The sequence below is a fragment of the Miniopterus schreibersii genome, assembly GCF_964146895.1.
Source record: "Miniopterus schreibersii genome assembly, chromosome: 15".
Lineage (NCBI taxonomy): Eukaryota > Metazoa > Chordata > Mammalia > Chiroptera > Miniopteridae > Miniopterus > Miniopterus schreibersii.
The window spans coordinates 8,835,330-8,863,217 of NC_138115.1; the positions used below are offsets into that span (position 1 = coordinate 8,835,330).

The following is a 27,888-nucleotide window of genomic DNA, read 5'->3' on the forward strand; positions in this document are numbered from 1 at the left end:
GCCCAGACACTGTCCCAGGAAATGAGAGGCGGAAGGGGCAGAACGCAGGTCGGGTCCCCTCCCATTCCCAACCCACTGCCCAAGAGATGGCAGGAGTCAAGGCTTGTTTCCTTTTCCTAGGATGTCCTTTATTCTGCCCTCCTTCAACCCACTCGCTACCCTGCAGCCGCTGAGCTCTTTCTAGAATGTATCGTGTCCCTCCTCCGCTTAAAATCCTTCAATGCTCTCCCTCGGCGTCTTTAGGATAAAGACAGAGTTCTGGAACGTGGCCTCCACACAGGGTTTCACTCGTACACCCACCAGCAGCCACCCCTCTCACAAAGCCCCCTCATTCATTACCCTCTGGCAACCCTTCCTGTCCCTCCAGCCTCCAACCATCTGAGAGCTTCCCTCCCACCCCGTCCTTCTGAGGCTTTGTGCAGTCTTCAGGCCTGATGCTCCCTGACCTCTCCCTTGCGAGCTCAGGTCCCTCTGAAAAATGTTCTCACGGAATCCGGTGCCTCTCTTTGTTGCACACAGCCTAACCGGGGAATGATTAATTCCTGTCTCTCTGAATAGAGTGTATGTTTCTAAAGGTAGGGTGTGTTTCTGCTTTTGCCCAATATCTTATTTCCAGTGTCTTGCACAGCGATGGGTATGTAGAAGGTTCTAGAATAGTGGAATGAATGAATGAACACTCCTGTGCTCATAAGACAAAGACAAGGTAAAACATTGGCAACACTGTGCACTTACTCTGTGTTCTTTCATTATTAGAGCTAAACCAAGTTCTGTTGTGATTCTCCATTATCCAGCCAGCATTGTATGCAACAACTTTATTAAGGTCAAATAGATAGCACAATACATATCCAACAGGATCCAGAAACTGGTTACAGATATCATCTAACACTGTTTTGTATTAAAATGTTCCCAACATCACAGATCACACAATGAGTTTACACACTGATACTGACTGATGTAGAAATACATACAAGTTTCCCTCACGGTTGGGCCCTGGTGTTTCAACTGAGTAAAAACAAAGAGGCAAAGATTGGCATTTTCTTGATAATGTATACATTCTGGGGGATCTTTCATGAGAACCCTCTTTGGGATGTGGAGTGGCTCATGGAAGTAATTTTTCATTTATGGTAACATTCAAATTAGAATTAGTAAGTTGAGGTGAGACTTGAAAATTTTTAATAATTGAATTGAAGAACATATTCACTTTGTAAACAAATAGGATTTAAAAGTTTAGCTGGTAGTCTAGGTTCTACAGAATATCCTCTTTAAATTAATATGTCAACACAATAGCTTCTTGACTATGGTGTCTGATATCTGCATCTCTATTAGTCTAAGAAAACAGCACTTTATAAACACAAGCAGTTATTGGGTCTTTTGTTCTTGGTAAGATCCACAATATACCATAGAAAGTTACAAGAATGTAAATATTTAACTAAGTAAATGGAATAAATATTGGGCAATTACAATATATATTAATATTGAATAACTACTAGTAAGGATAAAAGAACCCTAAACCTTAGTTACAATGCATTCAGAATTAGGGGAGCTAGAGAGACAAATTTGCAAGTATACAAAGTATGAATATATATTTTGAAACGTCCATTTAACAAATTCATGGTGCAAATTGAAAAAATTTCATAAATACCATTGAAATGTTCACCTTGTGAGAAAATGCTTATTCATGCACTAAATCATATGAGTATTGATTCATCAAGTAAAAAAAAAAAAAAAAAAAACCAGAGTAACTGTCTGAAACAAATACTTGAGACTCACAATCCTATAGAGCCTACAGCTAAAAAATAATAATGCATGCACATTGTGACACACCAAGTTGTCTTATAGAAATCATTAAAATGACTTTTGCATCAAAATGCATAGGAAAACTCAGTGCTATTTAATTTATGCATATTACATACGAGAGACTTGAAGCTACAGCAAGTTTCTACTATCTCAACACACATACAAAATGACTATGAAAGTATCTGTGTATCTAACAAGGTGTGATATCCAATTAGCCATCTTTGATGAATAATGTATCTCCTCATGTCATCTCCTCTCTAAGTACCGTTTATCATGACACAGCCTTTCTGCCTTAGCGAGGATTACAGATCTCTGATTTACTTTCAACACTCTCTGCATTAATAAGTGATTGAAACTTAAAGATTCTTCTGCCACTGGAAGGTGGTGAGGCTACCTCCAGAATGCAAATACTACCCTGCTAAATGGGATTGGCAAAGGAGGCGGGGCCGCTGGGCTGTTGGCCAAACTCATCGGAGGATGGCTCCAAGCTGGCCTGCTGGCCGGACCCCCCGCCGGACCCATAGCTGTCTTGGGCGTACCTGCCTTGGCTGTAGCTGCTCGAGTGCTTCTCCATGGGCTCCGAGAGATACCTCTGTCCTGAGGAATGCCAGCCGGTCTCCTTGAAAACAAACCAGATGTTTCCGGCCCACAGGATAAAGTTCAAGAATCCAAAGACCTAAAAGAGATCCAAAACGAATGAATTAATAGGATGCACAGAAACCCAACAAAAACCCCAATTTCAGAAAAATCCGTCACAATACCAAAGGTCACTTTTCACTTCACTGACCTGTTGAGGGCTTACTCCATGGTAGGCGCTGCGTAAAGGGGTTTATGTGTGTCAATTCAGCTAGTCTAAGAGGAAGGTGCCGTTATTATACCCATATTAAACGTGTGAACGCTGAGGATAAGCGAGCTTAATGATCTTGTTCAAGGTCACATGACTTGGTAAGGAGGAGACCTTAGATTCAAAGGCCTGTTCTGTCTGACTCCATAGACTGAGCCTTCACCTTATATTTCCCCAAATGGCTGTTCCTCATGGGCTGTAAGATATCCCCAAGGGGTACGGGTTATTTTCATTTTAATGATGGTACATTAATTTATAATGTTGCCTTCACTTTATGGCTAAAGATGCTCCTTTTCCATTTATTGTAATGATATAAAGAAAATGAGTCCATTTAAGAAGAGGTACGAACTAAACAGGGCGCGGGCTATGCCCATGAGCACATGTGTGATCAGATACAGTGAGGCGGTTGCCTCTGAATAGTTGCATGTTCTGTGCCTCGCATTCAGAAGGGAAGACTGCAACCAGACGAGGAATGAAGTGCAGGCTTCAGAGAGCCAGTGATGTTTTTCCAAGAACTGGGTGTAAGACTTTCCTGTGGAAATTCCTCTTTTTCTTCAGAAGTGTGTCATCGGAGAGTCAGAGGACCAGGTGCTAACTGTTTGATGGAAGCAGAAGTGTTTGCAGCTGCCAGAGGCCCGGGCAGAACAGCGGTTCTGCGGCCTTTCCAAGGCAGCCTGGCTGACCTGGGAATCAACCACAGGCAGTCCGTGTTAACGGCCCCCATTGGAGACAGATAACAAGAGTAGCATATGGAGCTGGGGTGACATTAAAGTGCATTTAGTGACCACTCTAGCACAACACGCACCAATCAAAATGGACTTGAGCCTTAGCTCTGGAGTAGGGTGTTGGAAATCGCACTGGGTCAACATTTATCTCTTGGTTGCTGAATGGTGGGTGGTCTAAAATGCCCTGGGACGGGAGTGGGGAGCTAGTATGGTCAAGATGAATGGCCTTGGAGCAGGAGCTCCTTACCAAAGTATTTCAATATTTTAGCAGCAGGTGAATCAGACAGACCAGCTGAATATCAGCCTTGGGGTCATCCCACAGGCTTTGGAATCAGAGTGGCCTGGGCTCTGCAATTTCTTGCTCTGTGACCTTAGTCAAGGCAGTTAGCCTCCGAACCTCAGCATTTTCCCCCTCACATGAAATGAAAACAATTATTCCTTCCCTGGGGGAAGAATGCGCATAAAGCAGCTAGACAGTGTCGGGCACATTTGTCATGCCTACCGATTGCTAAGTCAGGCTCTGAATCACTTCCTAAAATATTTCCATGAATTGTTTTCAGTTGGCTCTTTTGCTGGAGCATAAACTGAAGCAGGGCTTTGACAGTGGGGCTACAGTCTTGAGCATGTTGAGAGCCCAGACTGAGCATCTAGGCCCCTAATTGATCTAACTGAAGACTGGCTTATCCAACCCTCCTGCCCTCCCTCCCTCTCTCCTAGTCCATCCTCTGACTTTCCTTTAACATTGACTGACATTTATTCTACATTACTTCGTGCTAGGCTCCTTGCTGAGGGAGATACAAAACACAAATAAGGCACTTATACTGGTGTAATAGTTGCATTATCAAAAGGAATTGGGTAACCACTGACATAACTCTAATTTATATACAGGGCCTTGTAACTATATGTACAATAACTAGGATATTTTCTATCAAAGGGGAAATATTGGCTAAATTGCACATCTGTAAGTACATGTCAATATTATATATGAGTAGAAAAATGATCAGAGAACCTTTTCAGATATGAAGGAATGGCTCCGTAATTTTATCTGTTTTCTACTCATTGGTATCTTTCTTTCCCCTGATGCTACTTGATTTCTAAAAAGAAATGCTCAAGAACAACCTGGAAATCAGGGAAACGTAACTTAAATTAAGAATGTAAACCCAGCATTCCTGTGTGCACATCTAAGGAACAGTGATGTCTTACTCTATTTTTATTTCAGAGGTCGCAGATCTTGAGGCTGCCACATTTTAGGGGCACACAGACCCTTGAAAATTTTCTTGCCATTGTGTTGCAACTGAGACTGGAGTGAGTATTTTGATTTAAGCTCAGATGTGAGGACAATAGAAAGAGAGACTCCACGCAGCCTGAGAAAGAAGGGGGAGATGAAATCTAGATGATTGATCTGAGAAGCTGTGTCAGGATCGCCTACAGGGAAGCTGGAGGAACAGAAGCGGGAATTATGGGTAGAAGGGCAGTGGACCTTGGTAAGGAAAGCTGAGAGAATAAAACACATTCTTCCCCTCCCCTTGTGAGGCTCAAACGCTATATGAAATTTAAGAAAATAAATGCACTTCTTGTAGCAGCTTTCCTTGGAAACGTACTGAACATTTGCCACATACCGGGCACTGTGCTAAGCTAAGTACTTACTGCATCAAATCCTTTCAACAGTCTTGTGAGGTCCTTTATAATATCCCCATTATATAGATAATAAAAAGCTATAGATTTTACAGATGATATAACTAAGTTTAGGAAGCTTAATAAATTTGTCTAAGAGCGGGAAGTTATTGAGTAGTGGTCAGACTGCAAACCCCAGCAGATTAACTGCAGAACAGAGCCCTTCACCACTTTGGTGGAGACAGTGTTAGGAGAACATGGCTCTAGTCTGGCATTTAACTGCTTGAGAAACCTATGCAAACCCCATCACCTCAGCTCTCTCCATCTGAAATATCTGGATGGTTCGCCTACCTATGAGAAATTATAGATGCCAAGGTGCTTTGAAGAAAGTAAATTGTTATCCAGGTAGAAAATATAGTTATTGCTTGAACCATTAACTTGCAGATGTCATCTCTTAGGGCCTGCCTGGTTCCTTCTTCAAAAATCTATGCTTGCCCATAGGATGGGTTCTGTGAGCCATGTGCCATTACACTATTCCTCCCAACCCCAGACAAAACTGCTGAGACCAAGGTGGACGCCTGGCCCAAGATGGGCTAAGGAGATTCCAGCAGAAATCTGGGATTAGATCTGAGTGACTTTTGCTCAGTCCAAGACATTTCTTTAAAAAGAAATATAAACTCAGAAACTGTAGGGTGGCAATTTTCTCTTGTGGGAGCAGAAAAACAAAAAATTCCATCTGATAAGAGGGAATCACGTAGCAGACATGCAGACAGCATCAGAGGTGAGGGAAGGAGGGTGAGGACCGTCCAGTTTCCCGCCAGCCTTCCAAGGGCCTGGTTCTGGGTTCTGCCCTTGGAAGATACATTTTTAGCATTTTTTCAATTATGTTCATTTTTTTTTGGTCAAAAGCTAGCTCAATATGATTTAAAGCTGAATGAGTTTGTAATGAAAAAAATGACAGACTAACATACTTTCCCTCTGCCTTTGGGAATAGAAATTTGATTTCCTTTGTAGATCCAAGTGCAGTCAAGTGACAGGAGCTCTTTCTTGGAACTCTGCATTTTGAGAAGAGCTATGCAAGGTTAGATACAACTTGCTATCAATAGCAACTTGATGAGACCATTTTTTGGTACATGACCTCTAGAACCGTGGTCCTGCTCTAGACCCTGCTTTGTTTAGAGCCTGTTTCTTCAGGTCTCATCAGTTTTTTGAGCTACTTGATTTTTTCATGATGAAGTAAGTCAGAGTCAGTTTCTGTTACTTGCAACCCCAACATTCTAATGCACACAGATGCTGGTACTAGAAGTGGAGTGAAAAGAACAGACTCTAGGGATGTGGGGACTGTTGCATTGGCCAGTTTGAACTGAGTTTTCCTGTCACTAGGAACTGGAAGACCTTAACTGATATGGATCCATAACTATAACAGAATCAGTCCTGTCCTGTCACACCCCATATTATTTGGTTTCCAGCCATCCTCAGTTTCAGTTTTACAAGATAAGTCACATTGTGTCTCATTCGAAATTCCCATCTCTTAGTCTACAACTTCTTAGAGACATCAGAGGGAAATTAAGTGGACTGTGCAGGCTGCCATAACTTATACAGAAGATTATTCATTAAACCGAAAAATGCATCAAGTGATTTTAACTTTGTTTTCTTAGATTTTGAGATCATGGTTACATTAACTTTTATCAAGTACTGCCTATAAAACTACGGAAGCAGTAGAATATATTTTAATGTTCGCCTACAGTGTTTGTCCACAGGTATGGCCAACAAGTAAAACTGACCGTGAGCCCTGGCCGGTGTGGCTCCGTTGGTCGGAGTGTCGTCCTGCACACCGAAAGGTTGCAGGTTCGATCCCCTTCGACTGGATGCGTGCGGCAGGCAGTTGATCTCTCTCCCTCCCTCTCTCTCTTTCTCTCCCTTCCTCTCTCTAAAATCAATAAAACATTTTTAAAAAAATGACTGTGAGACACGAATACATAGTCTATTTCCATGCTCACTATTTTACCCAGGCAAGATTCACTGGCAAATCATAAGGAGCAGATTAGCAACCCTCTTTGCCTTCTTACAAGCCTTCCCAGGTTAAATTTCAGAAAGCTGGAGAAGCATAAATTAACCTTGAAGCAAAGAGAATTATTTTGGGGGGTTGCTAAAGAATGTTGTTCCTTCAGCAAACACTGCTGAGTCGTCTGTTCTTTGATAACCACTGTTTTGTCGTTGTTGCCATTACAGCTTCTGTCTTTCTCAGACACAGTTTCTTTCTTTGGAATAACAAGTTCTTACGCTTATAAAATAAGAATCCAGCTTAGTGTCCCTGCTGTCTGCCAGGCTTTCTGTCTTCTAGAAGGACTTATCCGCTTGCTGATAACATTTGACTTTGTCCAGCTAATATAGGTCAGCTTTCCTAAAGTTAACAAGCAACTAAACTAGGCGCACCGAGAAGATGAAAAAAGGACCATAGCAATTATGAGCTTTCTATACGATGCATTTCTTTCTGTATCCTACCAGGTCTGCGTATTTTTCTGCAGACAATCAATTGGGTGTTTTCCAGCTATGTATGGTCTGAACAATGTTTCCTTCCCAAGAAACCTTTATGCCATCAAATATTCATTGTTAACTTCTGGCAGGCTTCAACCTTAAGGCTCAGATTCTATATCTGCTTCAGGCTTAGCATTTGTTTTGTTCTGTTTTGTTAATCTTCACCTGAGAATATATTTGTCCTTGATTTTTTTTAGAGAGAATGGAAGGGAGGGAGGAAGGGAGGGGGAGAGAAAAACATTGATGTGAGAGAGACACATCGACTGGTTGCCTCCCACAAGCGCCCCAACCTGGGCCTGGGCCTGGGCCTGGGGTTGAACCTGCAACCCTTGACACTTTGGTGTGCTGGCCGAAGCTCTAACCACTGAGCAAAAACAGCCAGGGCCGGGCTTAGAATTTTGACTTGACTGTCACCCAGTCATCAGCTGCCAATCTCTGCTGAGTTCCTATTAAGAGCTTTATAATTGGCAGCATCGAAGTCTACAGGTTCTGACAATAGTAACTTCAAGATTAAAGGATCATCTTGCACATGGAGTGAAATATCACCTGTTAGATTGGCCTAGTTTTGGAGGTAGAAATTTCCAAGATGACTTCTGAGATGTTTTATTCGCTTGACTGGCTAACAGAGCTTTGGGGGGTAAAGCATAGGTGGAAACATACCACAGAAGTGTTTAAGCTGGACATCACAGGGCTGTGGACAGCCATGCATTTGTTGGACGGCTGCTTGCAAGCTGACATCAGTAACAATACTTCTTTGGGATCCGTTGCGACCTTGACATCAGACAGTCCCTTTGCCCAAGCTGATGACCCCACCAACCACAGGAACGAAAAGACTACAGTGACGATGAAGTCCTATAGACACAAACAGAAAGAGAAATCAGTGAAAGAAATGTGAATTCTAGAAGCAAATCATTTAGCTTACACAGCTATTTGGGTTGCCTTTTGCAAAAATTCCAAGATCCCATAGCACTGAAACCAGGAAAAAGTTGAAAAACAACAACAAAAAAGTTTTGTTATATTACATTTATATTTATATAAAATATATAATACTAATAATATTTTTCTTAAATGCTTATTGTATCCCAGGAATAACATTAAGCACTTACAGCCCTCATTGAACTGCTCCTACAAGACCCCTGTAAGGAGGGAATAATCTTTATCCCATTTGCACATGGCAAATGCAGACATAAAGGCTGAACAGCTTGTCTGAGATCCCCACAGACAATTAGTGATGGTGTCAGGGTTCAAACCCAGGAAACCCGACTCCTGAGCCCATGTTCTTAACCACCATGTTACGACGATTTCAAATATTTAGAGAGATTAGCAGAATGGTAAAGACTCCTGAACAGTAATTCCCTCCCTCCCTCCCTCCCTCCCTCCCTCCCTCCCTCCCTCCCTCCCTCCCTCCCTCCCTCCCTCCCTCCCTCCCTCTTCCCTTCTCTTTCTTTTTCTCTTTCTTTTTTTTTCTCTTTCTTTCTTTTTCTCTTTCTCTCTCTCTCTCTCTCTCTCTCTCTCTCTCTCTCTCTCTCTCTCTCTCTCTCTCTCTCCCCCCCTCCCTCCCTCCCTCCCTCCCTTCTTCTTCTTTTAACAAACCTATGCAGTGTCTACATCATGCTTGGGACTGTGCTAAGTGGAAGATAATAATAGCTATAATATTTTGAGTGCTTTTTTTAATGGATGAGAGAACTTATATAAAATTATCCTTAAAAATGTCATGTTAAAGAGCATTTTTAGTGCCCTTTTAGAGATGAGAAATCTGGCCCGGCCGGGAGTGGCTCAGCGGTTGAGCGTCGACCAGGGATCCCGGCGACTGGGGTTCGATTCCTAGTCAGGGTACATGCCCGGGTTGCGGGCTCGATCAATGACTCTCTCATCATTGATGTTTCTATCTCTCTCTCCTTCTCCTGTCCTCTCTCTGAAATCAATAAAGATATATTTAAAAAAAAAAAAAGATGGGAAATCTTAGGCCCAGGTTTATCAGGTAACACATGGAGAGTAGCAGGGCCAGAATTTAAATCCAGATCTGTCTGACTTAGAAAACCATCTAACATGAGTTTAGGGGAAAGCAGCTTCTTTATTTATATCAAACAAAATCTTTATGATGTAAGAGGATGAATAGTGTAAAGAAACATCTCCAAGTTTCCTATGATGGAGGAGGGGGCTACTTCTCTTATCTTCCCTCCTCCTGGCTCAGAGGTGGCAGGAGGTGGGAGTCACTGTTCATGACTTAAGCTGACCATGTTCTAACATAGAACAATTTTTCAGATTTACAGTGTCTATGTTTGACTACTATACAAATGTTCCATACCGCTTACCTAGAATATTAACAACAGTGCCATGGAGAGAACAATAGTGAATCTGATACACCAACAGAAATAGGCTGCTTGTTTGATTCTAAAGGATGAGCCCCTGAAGAAAACCTTGCATCGTTTCTCTCCTACTTGAAGGCGTGTCACATCTGGCCTGCCCTGGATTGCCTTTGCTCGGGGTGTGACTAAGTGACTTTTCATCCCATGACTTACACTCAGAGACTCATACTCTAAAGATGCCACTGGGAGTGATATTTGTTAGGTGTGACTTCTGTGGAGAATGTCCTAAAAGTCCACTGCAAAGAGTGGCTGAGTCTTCCCAGCAGTTGGCCTCTTCATCCAGCGTCTGTTGCAAATCATGTAACTCACCAGTTGACCTTTTCCTGTTGGCTCTAGAATATTTAGAGCCAATTTGTGACCCACTTAGGGCTTTTATTCCATGAGTATTTTAACCTTGTTCCTAACTTTGTTTTATATACCCACCCTCCTTTTTCTTTGTTCTTCTCTTTTTATTTTAAATTAATTCTATCTTAAGCTTCATACACCCTCGTGAGCTATCTTAAGTGGTTTCTGGAATAAGAGGGAGGTGTAAACAAACAAGCAAACACATACAATGTCTACAGCTGTTTCAACACCAGTAAGAACATTTGGAATAGAGTGACTCAGGTGTCAGAGTTTGAGTTAGAAATTGGAGGAATGGTTACAAATGAATAAGTCAGGTTGACTGTGGCAAATACAACATTCCGTTAATGTTCAATCTGGTACCTATTTCATCCATTCATTTAAACAGTACTGTTTGAGTAACATGCCAGGTATTGAGCAAAGTCTTATGGGGAATTTAAAAATTGTAAAATGTGAACTCTGCTTTCTTTTTTCTGTTTGTTTTATTTTTCCCCTTCACCATTTATATTCCCTATACCCTTTTCTAGCTCCACCCAGCCCCCCACCCCACATATATATATGTATATATTTTTAATATATCTTTATTGATTTCAGAGAGAGGAAAGGAGAGGGAGAGAGAGAGATAGAAACATCAATGATGAGACAGTCATTGATCAAGCCGGCAACCCGGGCATGTGCCTTGACAGGGAATCGAACCCCGATCGCCTGGATCCTAGGTCGAAGCTCAACCGCTGAGCCACACCCGGCCGGGCTCCCACATATTTGTTAGGGGCCATAGATATCCTATAATTTGAACTATGACACAATAGCTTCTTTTATTTATACTCAGAAATAGACTTGTAAAAGGCCAGCAATATTCTAATTCCAAAACCAGATAAAGACACGACAAAGAAAATTATAGGTCAATATCCCTGATGAACATAGATGCTAAAATCCTTAACAAAATATTAGCAAACTGGATCCAGCGATATATTAAAAAGATCATACATCATGATCAGGTGAGATTTATTCTGGGGATGCAAGATTGGTACAATGTCTGCAAATCAATAAACATGATACACCACATAAACAAAATGAAGTATTAAAAACCACATGATCATATCAATAGATGCAGATAAAGCATTCGATAAAATCCAGCACCCATTTATGATAAAAACTCTCAGCAAAGTGGAAATAGAGGGAACATGCCTCAACATAATAAAGGCCATATATGACAAACTCACAGCCAACATCATACTCAAAGGGCAAAATCTAAAAGTGTCTCCCTTAAGATCCGGAACAAGACAGGGACGCCCACTTTCATCACTCTTATTCAACATAGTACTGGAAGTCCTAGCTACAGCGATCAGACAGGAAGAAAACACAAAAGGCATCCAAAGAAGAAAGGAGGAAGTAAAACTGTCAGTATTTGCAGATGACATGATATTGTACATAGAAAACCCTAAAGACTCCACCAAAAAGCTACTAGATTTGATAAATGAATTTGGCAACATAGTAGGATACAAAATTAATATCCAGAAACCAGTGGCATTTCTATAATCAACAATGAACTATCAGAAAGAGAAGCTAAGAAAACAATCCCATTTACTATTGCAAAAAAAATAATAATAATAAGGTACCTAGGAATAAATTTAATCAAGGAGGTACAATGTCCACAAATCAATAAACATGATATACCACATAAACAAAATGAAATACCTCTACTGGGAAAATTATAGCATATTGAAGAAAAAATAGAGGCAGATACAAATAAGTGGAAGCAAATACTGTGTTCATGAATTAGAAGAATTAACATCATTAAAATGTCTATACTACCCAAAGTGATCTATAGATTCAAAGCCATTTGTATTAAAATACCAATGGCATATTTCACAGATCTGGAACAAAAATTGCAAAAATGTATATGGAACCAAACAGAGACCCCAAATAGCTGCAGCAATCTTGAAAAAGAAGAACAAAGCTGGAGGGATCGCAGTACTGGATATCAAAATATACTACAAAGCCAATCTAATCAAAACAGCCTGGTACTGGCATAATAACTGGCATACAGATCAATGGAACAGAACAGAGAGCCTAGAAATCAGCCTCCACCTTTCTGGTCAATTAATATTTGACAAGGGAGGCAAAAGCCTACAATAGAGTATGGACAGTCTCTTCAATAAATGATGTTGAGAAAATTACACAGATACATGCAAAAAAATGAAACTAGACCACCAACTTACACCATACACAGGAATAAACTCAAGATGGATAAAAGACTTAAATGTAAGTCGTGAAACCATAAAAAACCCTGGAAGAAAACATAGACAGTAAAATCTCAGACATGTCTAGGAGCAATATTTTTCCCCATATATCTCTTAAGATAAGGGAAATAAAGGAAAAAATAAACAAATGGGACTACATCAACCTAAAAAGTTTTTGCACAGCAAAAGAAACCATCAACAAAATGAAAAGGGAGAAGATATTCCCCAATGATGCATATTCCTCAATGATAAGGGGTTAATTTGCAAAATATATAACAAAGTTATACAACTCAACAAAAGGAATACAAACAATCCAATTAAAAATTGGGCAAAGGACCCAAGTAGACACTTCTCCAAAGAGGACATTCTGATGGCCAATAGACATATGAAAAAATGCTCAACTTCACTAATCATCAGAGAGATGCAAATTAAAACCACAGTGAGGTATCACCTCACACCTGTCTGAATGGCTCCATCAACAAATCAACAAATGACAGGTGCTGGCGAGGCTGTGGGGAAAGGGGAGCCCTAGTGCACTGCTGGGGGGAATGCAGACTGGGGCAGCCACCATGGAAAACAGTATGAAGTTTCTTCAAAATATTAAAAGTGGAACTACCTTTTGACCCAGGGATCCCACTTCTAGGAATGTATCCTAAGAAACCCGAAACACCAATCAGAAAGAATATATGCTCCCCTATATTCATAGCAGTGCTATTTACAATAGCCAAGATCTGGAAACAGCCCAAGTGCCCATCAGTAGGTGAGTGGATAAAAAAGCTGTGGTGCATTTACCCCACGGAATACTATGATGCCATATAAAACAAAGATCTCTTACCTTTTGGGACAGCATGGAGGGACCTGGAGACTATTATGTAGAGTGAAATAAGCCAGTTAGAGAAAGACAAATACCATATGATCTCATTTATACGTGGAATCTAATGAACAAAATAAACTGATAAACAAAACTGAAACAGAGGCATGGATACATGGAACAGTCTGACAGCTGTCAAAGGGGAGGGACGAGGGGGTGAGGTATGAAAGAAGGTGAAGGGATTAGCCAAAGAAAATATATGCATAACCCACGGACACAGACAACAGTGTGGTAGGGGCCAGAGGGGAGGGGGGGCTTGGGCTGGGTGGAGGGGGGCAACGGGAGGGGAAGTGGGGACATCTGTAATAGTGTCAACAATAAAAATAAAGAAAAATAAATAAATTTTAAAAAGAAAGAAACAGACTTGTTTAAAGATCATTAGGAGGGGAAACCTTGAAGAAAAAGTCATGAAAACCTCTCAACTGAAAATTGGGAGAAAATAATATCAAGACTTTTGCTTACTTGGCAACATAATCATAGTAATAGAACCTAATATTTATTGAGGGTGTATGTGCAAAGTATTATTCCAAGTTTGCTTTTAGTATTAACTCAATTAATCCTGACAACAGCCCTGTGAATAGGTGCTAATCCTTTCCTCATTTTACAGTTGAGGAAACTGAGGCATAAAGAGGTGAAATAAAGTTGCTCAGTATCACGGGTTAGTAAGTGGGGGAATCAGGACTGTAAGCCAGGCTGTCTGCTCCCAGGACCTGTGAGCTTGACTGTTGACTGTCTCTCATGTCTGCTTTAAGGAATACTGATCTTATTTAAATCAAGTACACTAAAAAATGGTAAAAAGTTGAACTTGAGGCCCTGCTTCATTTAAATATGACAAAATAGTAATGAATTATTTCCCCTAAATAAACCTCATGATTGAAGTCAAGAAACTATGACCTTGGAGGAAACATGTTACTTTGGGGGGCTAATCCAAAGTTTCAGGGCCTAGTACCATTTTGTAAAGAAAGGTCAGTATATTGTACTAAGGTAACTGTCATGGGAGTTCAAGTTCAGCCTTTTACCAGGTAGACCTGGGGTTGAATCCTGACCCTGCTACTTACCAGCTGCGTGTCCTGAGGCAATTTGCTAGCAGTGAAGCCTCCGGTTAGCTCTCTGTAAACTGAGATGTAAGTGTCTGTCTCAGGGTGGTTGTGAGGAGTGAAAATAGGTGCTGTTTGCCTTTCTTCTAATAGGGTGTCAGCTCCCCGAGGGAGCCGTCACCATTTGTTGAGTGGGAGAATGAATGAAAGAAAATGGTCCTGATTTTGTTAAAACATTTATAAATAAAAACAGACATGGTTCCAGTATTCATTCCACTGGAGGAGAGAGACCTTACTCAGATAATCACAGAAGAAAGTGTAATTGAAAATGGAGACAATGGCTTTGCAGGAGGAGGGCTCGGTGTTTTGAAAACAAACAAAAACACCTGTGGGGCACTGGCCAGTCTGGGGGCACTGGCTAGTTTGGGGCGACGGGAAGCTTCGCAGGCCAGGTTGCATCCAGGATCCTTTTGAGCTGGTCCCTTGGGTGGTGTCCAAGGCAGACTCATGTTGAATAATAAATAGACCACAGAGTGGCTGACCTGGAAAGCCTGAGAATGGCGTCTAGAGGGAGTATGGGCCTCTGTCTACTGCTTGCTTACTCCAGGCCCAAGAAGGATGCTGTTGACGTAGGCCAGGAGCGGGAAGGTTTCCTGGGCCACGCTACTAGCAGAAGGGAGGTGCCTGTGCGAGGAGGGAAGCACTGTTTTTTTTTTTTATATCTTTATTGATTTCAGAGAGAGGAGAGGCGAGGGAGAGAGAGAGAGAGAGAAACATCAATGATGAGAGAGTCATTGATCAAGCCCACAACCGGGCATGTGCCCTGACCGGGAATCGAACCCTGATTGCCTGGATCCCAGGTCGACGCTCAACCGCTGAGCCACGCCCGGCCGGGCGAAACACTGTTTTTTTATTAGGAATTTTGGCTGCTGAGGCTGTCGGCTCCCTGAACTTGCTCGCTGGCACCCCTCTTCCTCGTAGAAAGCCAAGCAATAACTGAAGTGGGCCTAGGGGTACAGAGGTCAGGAGGGATCTGTTTCCATATCTAAATGTTGGCAGAACAGCATTCCTGCCTTCCTGAACCCGGACACTCTAGACATCTGCAAGCCTGCAAACAGCCAGGGTGGGCCAGGTTCCTGTGAATTGCGAGCCTATGCAGAAAACAGCTCTCTCCCAAGCAGCTATTTATTGGTTTTGACACATCGATGGTAATTGCAGAAACAAAGAAGGCTCCCAAGCCCTACATCAGAGGTGAGGCAACGGTTGAGACCAGTTCGGATGTCTTAAAAATAATTGGGGAATCACATTTGCAGAGTAAATTGAGGATGACTCTGGAAACTTGGAGATGCTTATTAAAAACATCTTATTGATCATTTTTATATTTTGTATTGTTAGCGCTTCCAAAATATTTTGGGGGCTGCCATTAAACCAACTAGATGAAAATGCTAAAATTTAGGCAATTAACCACCAGCTCTGTCTACCTGACATGAAACATCTGGGAATTGTAAACATATTTGGAAAACACCAGCTGTCGGGCCACATAGATGAAGGATGGGAGGAAGTGTGGCCCAGCAAGAGACATAAAGTCAAAAGCAGCCAGATCTGAACTTCACCCTTCCCAGGCACCCCGAGCTACAATGTTCTCCCATCATGGGAACAAAACTGCGCTATCATAGTTTTTTACATATAAAAGTTGGGGGTCAGAAGTATATGTGCTCTCTCTCTCTCTCTCTCTCTCTCTCTCACACACACACACACACACATACATGCACACACATGCACACACTTTTGAAGAAAGAAAGGACACCCAACTACCTTTTCCCTCCATACAATGGCAAAGAGTAAGAGTAAACTCATGGAAATTTAAATATCTCATAATCCAAAGTCATTTCTTAATTTGTCTAAATATTTTTAAAATTTATCTTTGTTGTTGAAAGTATTAGATGTCCCCTTTTTTCTCCCCATTGATTCCTTCCCCTCCCAACCTATATTTAAAAATGGATGTCTTATAGGAAATCATCTCAAGGAAGCTACACTGAGAAATTTTGACTCAGAAAGTGCTGGCAGACCTTTCACGTGCCACCTTCTGAACTCTGCTCTGTGTCTCTTGCCATCACCTTCCCTAAAACCTGAAAAAATTCAAGTCTTCCTCCTCCAGAATTACATAATCTTTGAGTGGGAAGGAGCTGCCGAGATAAATCCAGGCTGTCAAGTACTCCTTTGAAAACATAATCCTGTTAAATTACTGTTCTACACCACCGATTATCTCCCAGATAGGACAGGCAAGAGTTGATTTGCATGGCTGGAAATAATGCAATGAAACAAAATTGGTCAGGGATTTAAAAATTCTCTGGGCTTCAGTGTTCACATCTGTAACATGAAATAGCACTGCCTAACTTACAGGGTTGTTGTGAAAATTAAATTTAAACGAACATGTTAAGCACGCGGGCTGGAATGTGTTGAGTTAATGGGTGGGGTGATGATGGAGGTGAAGCTGTTGTAATCCTCAAGTGCCATGGCTGCATTTTCTCATGGTCAGTGGCGTCTGACCATAAATTCAGCTGCAATGACTTGAGGTTTTTTTCCAATCTGTATTCTGATGTCCTTTTGAAAATAGATTCATCTGCTGAGGTTAAATTCATATGGCCAACATTTTGCTAACACAGTCTAAAGTTTGAGCCTGTGGTTCTTTGTAGGTAGAGCTTCAAACCTACTTTGCAACAATCAGGCACACGAGTGTGTGTGTGTGTGTGAATATTTCATCTGGTTGCAGTACATGATTGGAAAAGAACTGGGGTGACTGGGTTAAGACATGTAAGGCCATTTGGAGAAGTCCTGCCTGGGAGGATGAACCACTGCTCTGATCAGCGAATGCCTGGATCAGCGCTCCATTCAGAAAGCACACAGAATGTGCTATTTCAATTCTGTTCACAAGTTGGTCTCATTCACTGGACTGTAATGTTTCCTTGGGGATGGGACTGTCTGAAGCACTGTGTCCCTAGTGCCTTTCTGAATATCTACCATATACACAACTTCTCAAATAGATCCCCTGAATGTGAGGAGATAGGAAAGAGACTTCACATTTGGCTGAGTCACTTAGAGGGAAAATCATTTGGATTTCAAAAATTTGCCTGTTTCCTAAATTATCTCAACGATGTAAAAAACTCATAACACTGGCTGCCTATAAAAAAATGAAATGACTGAAAGATAGGGATGGAAGAAGGGTTTTGGGGGGTTTGTTCCCTTTAAGGGGCTGGATTTGAAAACTTCAGCCTAATTTTAGAATAGGCATATCGGACCGGGTTTGACCTTTGGCAGTTGTGAGAAATCTTCTGTTAGGGGAGCGATTCTGATTCTTTTTCACACTTGCCTCCCACAAACTTTTTTTTTTTGCAAGTGAGCAAGAGGTGTTAGCTCAGTGAGGTTCATGAAAAGAGCTGCTATTTTTTAAGCATTCCTTCTGCCTCCCTAGAATTGAAGACCCATTATCCTGTCACCGTCAGCCCATCTGTCAGCCTGCAACAGATGGTTGGGACAAGGAACTTCGAAAATACCAAGGAGGGAGCCACTCTGCTCCCGCCCCGCCCCGGCAGTTAAGACTCCGCCTGACTTCAGAAGTCCTTTGTCGCTCCCCTACCCATGGATGCCATTCCTCAGAGAGGTGGCTCCTGGGCTGACAGATGTTGGCTTTACTCTGTCAGCTGAGAGAAGACAGACCTGGGTTTGAGTCTCAGTGTCCTTGACCTTGTGGACCATTATTTCCTGAACTGAAATAGTAGAGAATTAATAGCTTGCCTTGGAAGGTTAGTGCAGAATGAAAACAAAGATAATCGCGGGCCAGTGTGTGGCACGGCGAGGCCCCTGGTAAACGACAGGTTACCCTCGCCATCCCTCCGCCCTTCAGTGCCCACCCCGCTTCTCACGGCGCTCACTCCCCGCCAGTGCACAGGACAGAGGAAGGCGCACGCGGGGACGGAGCTGGGGTGAGCGCCTGTCTCTCTGCAGTGTGTTGTGTGCACAGGGGAGCCCACTGGAACCCTGTGCTGTTGTCTGGTGTGTGCGTGAGGAGGCAGGGCGGGCAGACACGGGATGCGGCGTCTTTGCCTCCTAGGGGCCTGTGTGCGTTTTTTGTAAGCCTGGCGGTACGGGGGACTTCTGCCCAATCCTCTTCAAGAGAGTGATCTTATGTTTTGGTTTTCATTTTCAGTCTGGATGCAATAAATATATGTGATTTTTACCCTGGTTAGGTATAAATATTAGTTGAATCATAACTTATGTTTCGTGTTTTATTTAGCTGATTCCACTTAGTTTTGTCACTTCTACCCCATTTCCAATACGTAGCTGTCAGAAGTTACCACTCACAGTTGTCTGCAGCGGGAGTTTAGGGGAGTGGCGTCTCCCTCTTCCCCGTGTTGTTTTTTATAAGTGCTGATGTCGGTGCTGAGAGGCAGTGGCAGGCCTGATGGGTTTGAGAAGCAAGACATGTCTGAAAGAAGGGCCTGTCAGCTGTCTGTGTCGTGAGCTTCTGGGCATCTTGCTGAGATGCAGATTCGGATTCAGGAGTCTGGAGGGGGTCTGAGAGTCTGTGTTTGTCCAAAAAACTTCAGAGTGACACCAGGGCTGCTGTGCCCGGGACAAACTTGGAGAAGCAAGGTCCTTGCCTAGGAGGAAGCTTCTTCCATAAAAATGTCCCAGTCCACCCGGCATCTCTGCTCTCCATGGCTCCACTCCCAGCGGGCTTTCCCATCACCCCTGGAGCCACTGCTGCTCGGCCTCATTTTCACAGAGGTCGTCTCATGTTCCCAGGTCAGTTTTTAGATTAGTCTCTTGTTACTTTCTCTCTTCTAACATTTATTGAGGAATTTTTGTATACCAGACACTGTGCTAAGTGTTATCCTCATTTAATTCTCGATGATATGGTAGGCACTCTTACTGCCATCGATTAACAAGGGAGGCTGTGAGGCGCAGAGAGGTTAAGTAAGTTACCCAAGGTCACCAGCTAGCAAGTGGCAGAACCAGGACACAAGCTCAGTTTGAACCCAGAGCCTGGGCCCTCCATCATCCAGGCTTTGCTAAGATTGTGCCTTACTGGCATGGTGTCCAATATGTTTTTATGACTCCTGCAACAGCCAATCCAGTGTTATATCTAACACATCTAAGCAGATAGAGCACGAATTCCTCACACAAATACAGAAAACACAGATACGCTGTTTTTATCTTTTTTCCTTTTTTCCCCCCTGAACTGGCTGCTTAATAAAAGCTGTGGAGCTGAGTATCTGGGGATTACGACTAACAGCATCAGACGACAGTCCAATATGCACTCCACTAAACTGCGTATTATTAGAGTCTGGTCGTGAGTAGTTCCACTGTGGGGGCAGCACTTGACCTCTGTTATATTAAAATCTGTTATAATGAGGCCTCATTATATGCCATATTGTATCCTGTTGATGAGAGGAAGAGATTAGCTGTTAAAAAAATAAAGGGTCTACATAAGATATTCTTAATCACAGCGAGGACCCTGATCCCACACAAATTTGCAGAAATCAGCTGAAGATGTAATACCCTTGTACCAGTTGGCAGAGATGCCCATGTGAAGTGTTACTCATAATATCATAATACCATTTCTTTTTTTAAATCTTTTTTACTTTCACCAAAATGAAACCAAAAAGAAAGCGTTTTGTTTTGTTTTGTTTCTGGAGCACAGAGCAAGCCACACCTCATCCTGGAGGCACGTGGGCACCTCCTGCCTCCGTATTTCAGGAACCGGCCCCATTCTGCTTCTGCACCATGGCAAACAATATCGGGGCTATTGGAAAACACCTGGGAAATACACATGTTGCAAGTCCTTTGTTTTGATGATTTTGAGAGAACACAGAAGCCCAGTTATGGTATCTGTTAAGGTAACAGTGTATTGCTTAAGTTAAAAAGAAATGCACACTTGCCATGATGGTCCTCTTTCAAAATGTGTTGAAAGGATGAGAGGTGAATCGTGCACAAGAGGAGATGGGTTCTAGAACCGTTTTGTCATGAGAAAGTCACCAAGAGTCCCAATGCCTTTGATGAACTTTCAACCCTCCCATAGTGAACGGCGACCTGGCTTTTGTGCACAGAGTGGTCCTGTGCTCCGGGGCGTGGATGCAGGGCCCCGACCCTCGCACGCTGATCGTTTCAGTTCAGGGAGATGCTCTCACTGCGAGGACAGCGAATGAGCTGAGTGGGAGCAGGAGCTGTGCCGACGCTTTTCCGTGGATGGATGGCGGACAGACTGCCTGCAGGCTGGGGATGTTTTGTTTCCTTTTTTCTTTACATCTTTCTTGTGTGTGTGGTTAGTTTTTGCTCTTTTTTTTTTTTTTTTTGATAAACACTTCTCGTTGAATGAGCAAACATCACACGCACACGCCCTGCTATGTTGCTGGTTTGAACTGGCCATGAGGTTTTTTTGTTTGGTTTTGTTTTAGTAACATCCTCCCAGCCCACCTTACCCAAAGGTTTCAAAATAATGGTTTTCCATCTAGCGCTCCTCTGAAGCAACTTATGAAGTGTCAATTTGGAAAGAGGCTGGGTGAGCTTTTTTCTGATTTAGTATGTAGCTTTTCTGACTGTACTCAGGACAGAGGTTAAAACAGCCCTTGGAGATCCCTTCTTTATTTCCCCATCTCTTCGGTTTTCATGCTTTATTTTTATTTATTTATTAAATATTTTTAAATTGATTTTTTAGAGAGGGGGAACAAAGAGGGAGAGAAAGAGAGAAACATTTATGTGAGAGTGAAGATCAGCTGCCTCCTGCACACCCCCTATTGGGGATCTAGCCGAAACCTGGGCATGTGCCCTGATCAGGAATCCAACCGGCAACCCTTTGATGTGCAGTATGTTACCCAATCAACTGAGCCACACGGGCCAGGGCTAGGACAGGACGACACAGGGGTAATTGCTACATTTTAAAATCAGTTCTGGATTCTTCATCACTGACTCACTGTGTGACTTTAGCCAAGATCCTTAAATCCTCTCAACTTCAGTTCCCCCATCTGTAAAATGGGAAATAATAACTATCTTATAAAATTGTTCTGAGGATTAAGTGACACGTAATATGTAAACACTCATTACATGCTTGGCATATGGCAAATACTCAATAAACATTAACTGTTAGCATTAGTATTTCCAGGTATACCAGACAGCAGGCAGAACTGTTCAACAATGAGACTTAGAGTGTCAAGAGTGAATTTCCAAAGCAGATCTGGAATGAGAACAACCCACTGGCTTTCAGGGCTTACTGAGAGTGGTAACTAAATCTAAGCAGCTTTGACAGCATGTTAATAAGGCTGGCATTTGCATTAGGTTAATGCTTTGGCTTTGTGGAAGCCAAGCCGCAGCTGCCCAGCTGAGCTCCGGCCTCTGAGGCATTCGTTCTGCACGGTGTGCCTGGCTCCTGTGGGTATTTCCTTCCACACTGCTTTGGATCTACTCTGCCATTTAACTCCCCATGGGCCACGCCTGACTTAGGATTGTATTGCTAGGAGCAAAAAATAGTTATTAAAGTATTTTTCTCAGTCACATTTTTACTTGCCCCAGGGCACTTAATTCCATGCATTTTGGCAAAGAAATGCACTTTCCCACGAATAACGTATTTGCTAAATCACCTACATTTTATCAAAACAAATATATTTTCCTCAAGATAAGGGGAACTTTCTCAAAAGTGTGAGTTCTATTCTAAAGAGGTTTTGATGAACTTTACTTATAAAAAAGTAATAAAATAGAGAGCTTTGTTTTTCTAAGTCACTGACTTCTTTGTTTCTAAATACAGAATGGATGTGAGGTCTAAACTTCACCGTAGCTGTCAGAGAGCTCCTAGCTCAACCAGGTCGTACAATAGCTATTTTTAAGCATGAGTGGTGCTCGCTTTGGCAGCACATATATTAAAATATTAAGCATGAATGGAAAGACCTTTCAAATGAAAATCCATAATTCATTTCTAATAGTTTTAAAATGGAACAGTCCTCCATCCCACCACACCCTCACCATGCTTGGGACTCAAAACTAAGGCGAAATACTAGAGTGCGCTTTCTTAAAATGACAGATAACAGCTTTTTTGTTTGTTTATTTGTTTTGTTTTAAAGATTTTTTGAATTGATTTTTAGAGAGAGAAAGGGAGAGAGAAAGAGAGAAACATCGATCGGCGACCTCCTGCACACCCGCCTATTGGAGATCGAGCCCAAAACCTGGGCACGTGCCCCAACCGAGAATCCAACCAGCCATATTTCAAGACTGGACGACCCCCATCCAACGGAGCCACACAGGCCAGGGCTGCTTGTTTGTTTTTGTAGCTAGATATAAGGAACCAACCTCAAAAAGAATTTGAAGTTTCTTATGTACTTCAAGTGAGAACTAGAAAACTTAGACAGATAATCCAAAAAGATAAGAACCACCAAATGAAACAAAAAAATCAGTAAACATCACTGATCATCCATCACTTTTCACCATGTGTCAAGTGAGCTTCTAGACACGGGAACACAGTAGTGGCCGAAAGCAGACAGAAACCCCTGCCCTGCAGCACGGACTTTCTTGTGGAGGAAGAAGGCATGGAAGGAGGTAAATACGTGAAGTATCAGCGATTTGGAAGTGGTAAGTGTTACAGAGCAAAAATAACACAGGGAAAGGACAGGAACTGATGTGATGGGGAAGCGGGTGATAAAATTCTAGGCTGGGTGGCCAGGGAAACCTTATTAGAAGGTAGGTTTTGATTAAAGGCCTGAAGAAAATAAGGGAGCCAGTCATGTGGATATCTGGGCAGAGTTGTCAGGCAGAGGGAAGAGCCTGCACAAGACCTTGAGGTGGGAGAGAGCCTGGCGGGTTTCTCAGTCTAGGAAAACGAAGGTTTAATTGATTTGCTTGAAATGACTTCAACAGCAGTTCTTTACATCGTAGGGTCAGAGACCCCTTATAGGATGTGATGACAAAGGGATTTATCCAGTCCAGGGAAGCTGGATTTGGGGGAAGGGTGAGGAGAGAAGTAGGAGATTGCGGTCACACTGTCAACAAGGAGTGACAATAGTCTGGATTACGGAAGTGGGAGCTGGGCTCCAGGACGAGATGATCAGGGGATGGATTTCATGCAGCTTGGTGAGGAATTTGATTTAGAGGTGGGAGAAGGTGTCACGCGGAACACCCGGGGTTTTGGCCTGGCGGACGGCAGTTCCATTTCCTGGGGCCCTGAGAAGCCGTCCTGGGGCCTACCCGCAGCAGCAGCCTCCAGGGCTCAGCCCCGGGGAACTCAGGGGGTCGGGCACAGGCAGGCCGGGCCCTTGCAGGCTACTTCACCGAGATACAGTTCTGGGCTCTATTTACCCATTAAAGTTATACACAGGAAAGGAAGTACCGCTGTATTTTTAAATCTCTTTGGCTGGGAATGGTTAAGGGAAACCTCGCGTTCTTTCACGTTAAAATCTTTTAGGTGGAAGATCTTCTGATGGTCAGCACGCCTGCCTTAAGTCCTGCAGAGTTCTCCTCGAGAGTCCCTCTCCTGGTTATCCCTAAAATACGGGAGCGTATGAAGTCATAACTCTTCTTCTCACATCTCATCACCCTCAGGGCCTCATCTCCGTGTCAGATCCACGCCGCACCGCTCGCTGCTGCTCCCACGCCTCGCTGGGAAAGAAGGCCGTCTCCCCCCCGAGCCCCGCTCCTGCTCCGGCAGGTGTCGGCGTGGCTGGAACAAACTCTCAGGCTCCTGCCTGTCCCCACCCTCCAACTTTCCTAAGGGACAGTGTGAGGCGGTTACAGCCAGGCCCGGGATCCGGCAGATCTGGCTTCACTTCTGGCTAAGCCACTCACCAGCCGGGTATTGACCTCGGGCCTCGTTTGAAATGGGAATAAAAATACTTAGCTCACAGGGTTTCTGGGAGCTTTAATGAGATGATGTAAGCGAAGCTCTGGGTTTCATGCCTGGCTCACAGAAACGGCTCATGAAAGGGTTGGTGTAACGATTACAGTCTTACCGCTCGCCCTTTATACTATTTCAGTCCCCTCCTAATCAGCGCCCCGCCACTATTACCAGCAAATTATTCAATTAACATAACTTTTTATTTAAAATATTTTAAAAAAAAAGAATCCTCACCCAAGGATATGTTTCTATTGATTTTTAGAGAAAGAGGAAGGGGGAGAGATGGAAAGAAACATCGATGTGAGAGAAACATCCATCGGTTGCCTCCCGCACTCGCCCCGACTGGGGACCAAACCAGCAACCCCAGCACATCCCTGACTCGGAATTGAACCCACAAGCTTTGGGTGCACAGGACTACACTCCAGCCAGCGGAGCCACCTGGCCAGGGCAACATAAACTTTTTAAACACAGGTTTACTACCCTTCTCCAACGGAAAGCTTCCATTTGAATAAATAAGTGTCTTACTACTCATCCTGCCTTATGTAATTTTTATTTTTTTATTTTTATTTATCAAGGAGGAAGCAAAAGTCAGAGTTGTTTCTAGAATGTAAACCTATGCTCCACAGTTAGGCTCTTCCCACCTTTAATACCTTCATCTTCTCGGCGTCTCCTTTAAATTACGCTCACCCTCACACATTCACACCCTCTTACACGCTCCCCCCCACTCACACATACACACACTCACACACACACACGCGTGCACGCACATTCACATACACTTGCACACACACTGTTCTCTTCTGCACCTGGTCCCTTATTTGATTTCTTTCCTCTTGGAAGAAGATCCCAGCATATTTGCCTGTAGAAGCCCAACCTTTGTTCTCACACTTGACCTTCTGTTTCTCAAATAAAACAAACAAACAAAAAACACACCAATTTCTCAGGTTGGAATCCACCCCTGGTTCTTCCTTCCTTCCTACACAGCTATTTGCTTTTCCTGCAGGCGGGCCCTGGGCAGGGTGAATCAACCCTAAAGCTCGGACCCCCTGTTACCCAACTTTCTCTGGGCCTCGGGGCCTCGCCCAGCACTTTCACATGATGGTTTCTCAATAACAACTGTTCATTGAATTCAGTTAGGAAGATTCCGGCCTCTAAGATCTAAACGTGAACACGCAGACAGCATGGAAGCCGTGCGTCCGCCCAGCCGCCCGCGGCTCCCGGCTCACAGTTTACCTTAGAGCGAGGGTGAGAGTCCTATCTGCACGGCCACTTGTCCCATAAGGTGCCCACAGGCCCGGGTTTGCCCAGCCTTTGTTTCACTACGCCTTACATTTCCTTCTCACCCTGAGCCTTTTGCCACCTGACAGTTTCCACCAGAGATTTAAAAACAGGTTCAGCCAGTTTGACAAGGTGAAAATGGAGTTATTTAGCTGTAGAGTGACCGTGGAAATGGACTGTCCATGGGTCAGTGGGTCACAGGTTTCTGAGGCCCACCTTTGTCCTGCTCATGTGTTTACCGTTGATTGGAAGAGATTTAGTGACACGTTTTCTCTGGCGCAGTCCTGAGGTCTGGCCTGACATCTTGTTAAGCAGAATGATGGCACAGCTCTAAGGAAATCAGGCAGCTACGAATCTTGGAAAGTCATCCCAACTGAGAATTCCCTTCCTCACTTTGGGTGAGGGAAATGGCCAAGAAGTTTCTAAAATTAGCACCGGTTCCCTTATCCTTAGACAAATTACCATCTGGTGTTTCTTTCATGTACTCGCAGAAAGCCAGCTGGAATCGAGTGTACTAAATACCGGCAACATTTCATTCGGAAAGGTTCCCTTGTTATCAAACTCACAAAGTTGCGAAATTTCTACATCTGCACACAGGTAACGGAGGTGTTGCTCTTGGGGGAGGAGGCTCTTCTTGGCCTAGTCCTGGAAGAAACGGTGGTGCAGTCCCAGGTGGGGATTTCTCTGCCGCACGCGTGTGTCAGATGGGAATACAGAGCAGAAGGTTATCGCAACTAAAACTAAACAGTACCTTTACTGTCACTAGTATTTGCTCCTAATAAAACCGGGACACCAGGTAGTAAAGAAGTAGGCACTGATTTTCACAAGAACTGCCCTAAGGATGACAAGCAGTTGGGTTTTACTTAAGGGGAGTTTAGTACAAAAAGAAAATAATGTTAACTTGAAGCCTCGGGGTCTTTCTTTGGCAGCCTAGGCTTGGAGAACTCAGAACCACAGCTAGTCTTTACCTCGCTCTTGAGCAAGTTTCTACGTAAGATCTTCCTGACCCCCAAACAAAGTGTGCTTGCTGTTCAATGCGGTGATTCCCCGAAGCAGAAAACAGGAGGCCTAGGCCTTCTGTTTTGTTTCTATGGGGTGGATGGTTAAATTTTTTTTGAGTAAACAGACAGCCTGTTTAAATATTATTTGCTCTGCAAAGCTTTGCCCACAGTGCTAGGTAGAGTTAAGCCTGCCTTTCTGTCCCAAGCCAGTGTAGCTGGGAGCTGTGGGAACCAGGTCTGGGAAAGGTGATTTATTTACAGTCTCCCACTCGTTCCTGTGCAGGGATGACCTCTTGGTGGCTGAGCAAAGCTAATGGATGCAGATGTGCAAGCTGAGGCAGTGTGCACCTTTGTGGTAAAAAAGGGAGCAGGGAGATCCCTGAAGAAGGAAAATCCGGGAGGCTGGAGAGGCTGGTGGGCAGAGGTTCAAGAAGCAGCAGAGAAAGTTGCTGACCTCGGAGCCATTTGCTGAGGGTGGGCTGGAGATGGAGGCCTGGAATGAAGACCAAACCTCTCACAAGGTTTCATTTCCTTAACCTTATTACCTTTTACGGTGTGATAGCCACGTCAACTTCGCCAGCTTGCAATGAAGCCTTCTATGTGTCTCATACATAGCCGGTGGGTGTGGCACTGGATCCATGAGCATTGGCGCCTGGTCCTGGTGGGTGTGCAGCCATGTGTGCGCCCAGGCCAGGGTCAGCAGAACTGTGGCCTGGCTTGTGTGAGATGGGCCTGTTGCAGGGTTGTACCTGATGCCCTGCCTTCATTATTTGAAAGTGTTCACTTCTATTTTCAAAAGGGTATCTATTTGAATGATAAATGATAAGGCCACTCAAAATAGCTTTTATGTTACTGCACTTTGAAGACCAGACATATTTTATGCCTGAATTGCCCGTTTACCTAGCTCCACCCCTGAAGTCACGGGCTCCCTGAGGGACAGGGTATTGTCTTCATTTATTTATTCAACACCACATACTGAGTTCTGTGTTATATGTGTTAGATACCAGGATACAGCAAAAAATAAGGAATGGTCTCTGTACTCCAGGATCTTACGATATGGTGGGGCAGGCTGACGTGTAACCAGACAATCATAAACCAGAGAAAGAGGCTCACACAGGGTTTCTTCACCCCTGCACTGCTGACATTTTGGATTGGAAAATTCTTTGTTGTGCTGGGGTGCCCTGAGCACCCTAGAATGTTTGCAGCATTCCAGGTCTCTGCCACTAGGTGCCAGTAGTACCCCCTCCACTAGTGACAACCAAAAATGTCTCCATACTGTGCCAGATTTCACACCACCCTCAGCCTGTCCCCTGGTTCCTGCCATTGACAAACCATTAGTTCCAGTTAAGGCT

At 43.5% G+C, this 27,888-nt stretch overlaps 1 protein-coding gene across 2 annotated transcripts in view; it reads right to left on the reverse strand.

Moving 5' to 3' along the window:
• Positions 1 to 785: 785 nt before the first annotated feature.
• SYNPR (synaptoporin) overlaps positions 786 to 27,888 on the reverse strand; it is a 260,070-nt gene continuing 232,967 nt past the window's right edge. The window contains exons 4-5 of one of the 2 annotated variants that reach the window (XM_081159387.1): positions 8,179 to 8,370; positions 786 to 2,473 (exon numbers count right to left, since the gene is read on the reverse strand). In XM_081159387.1, coding sequence (XP_081015513.1) covers positions 2,216 to 2,473; positions 8,179 to 8,370 — 450 coding nt within the window. In that variant the 3' untranslated portion in view covers positions 786 to 2,215. The remainder of the gene's footprint in view (positions 2,474 to 8,178; positions 8,371 to 27,888) is intronic. The other variant, XM_081159386.1, reaches the window with a different exon arrangement.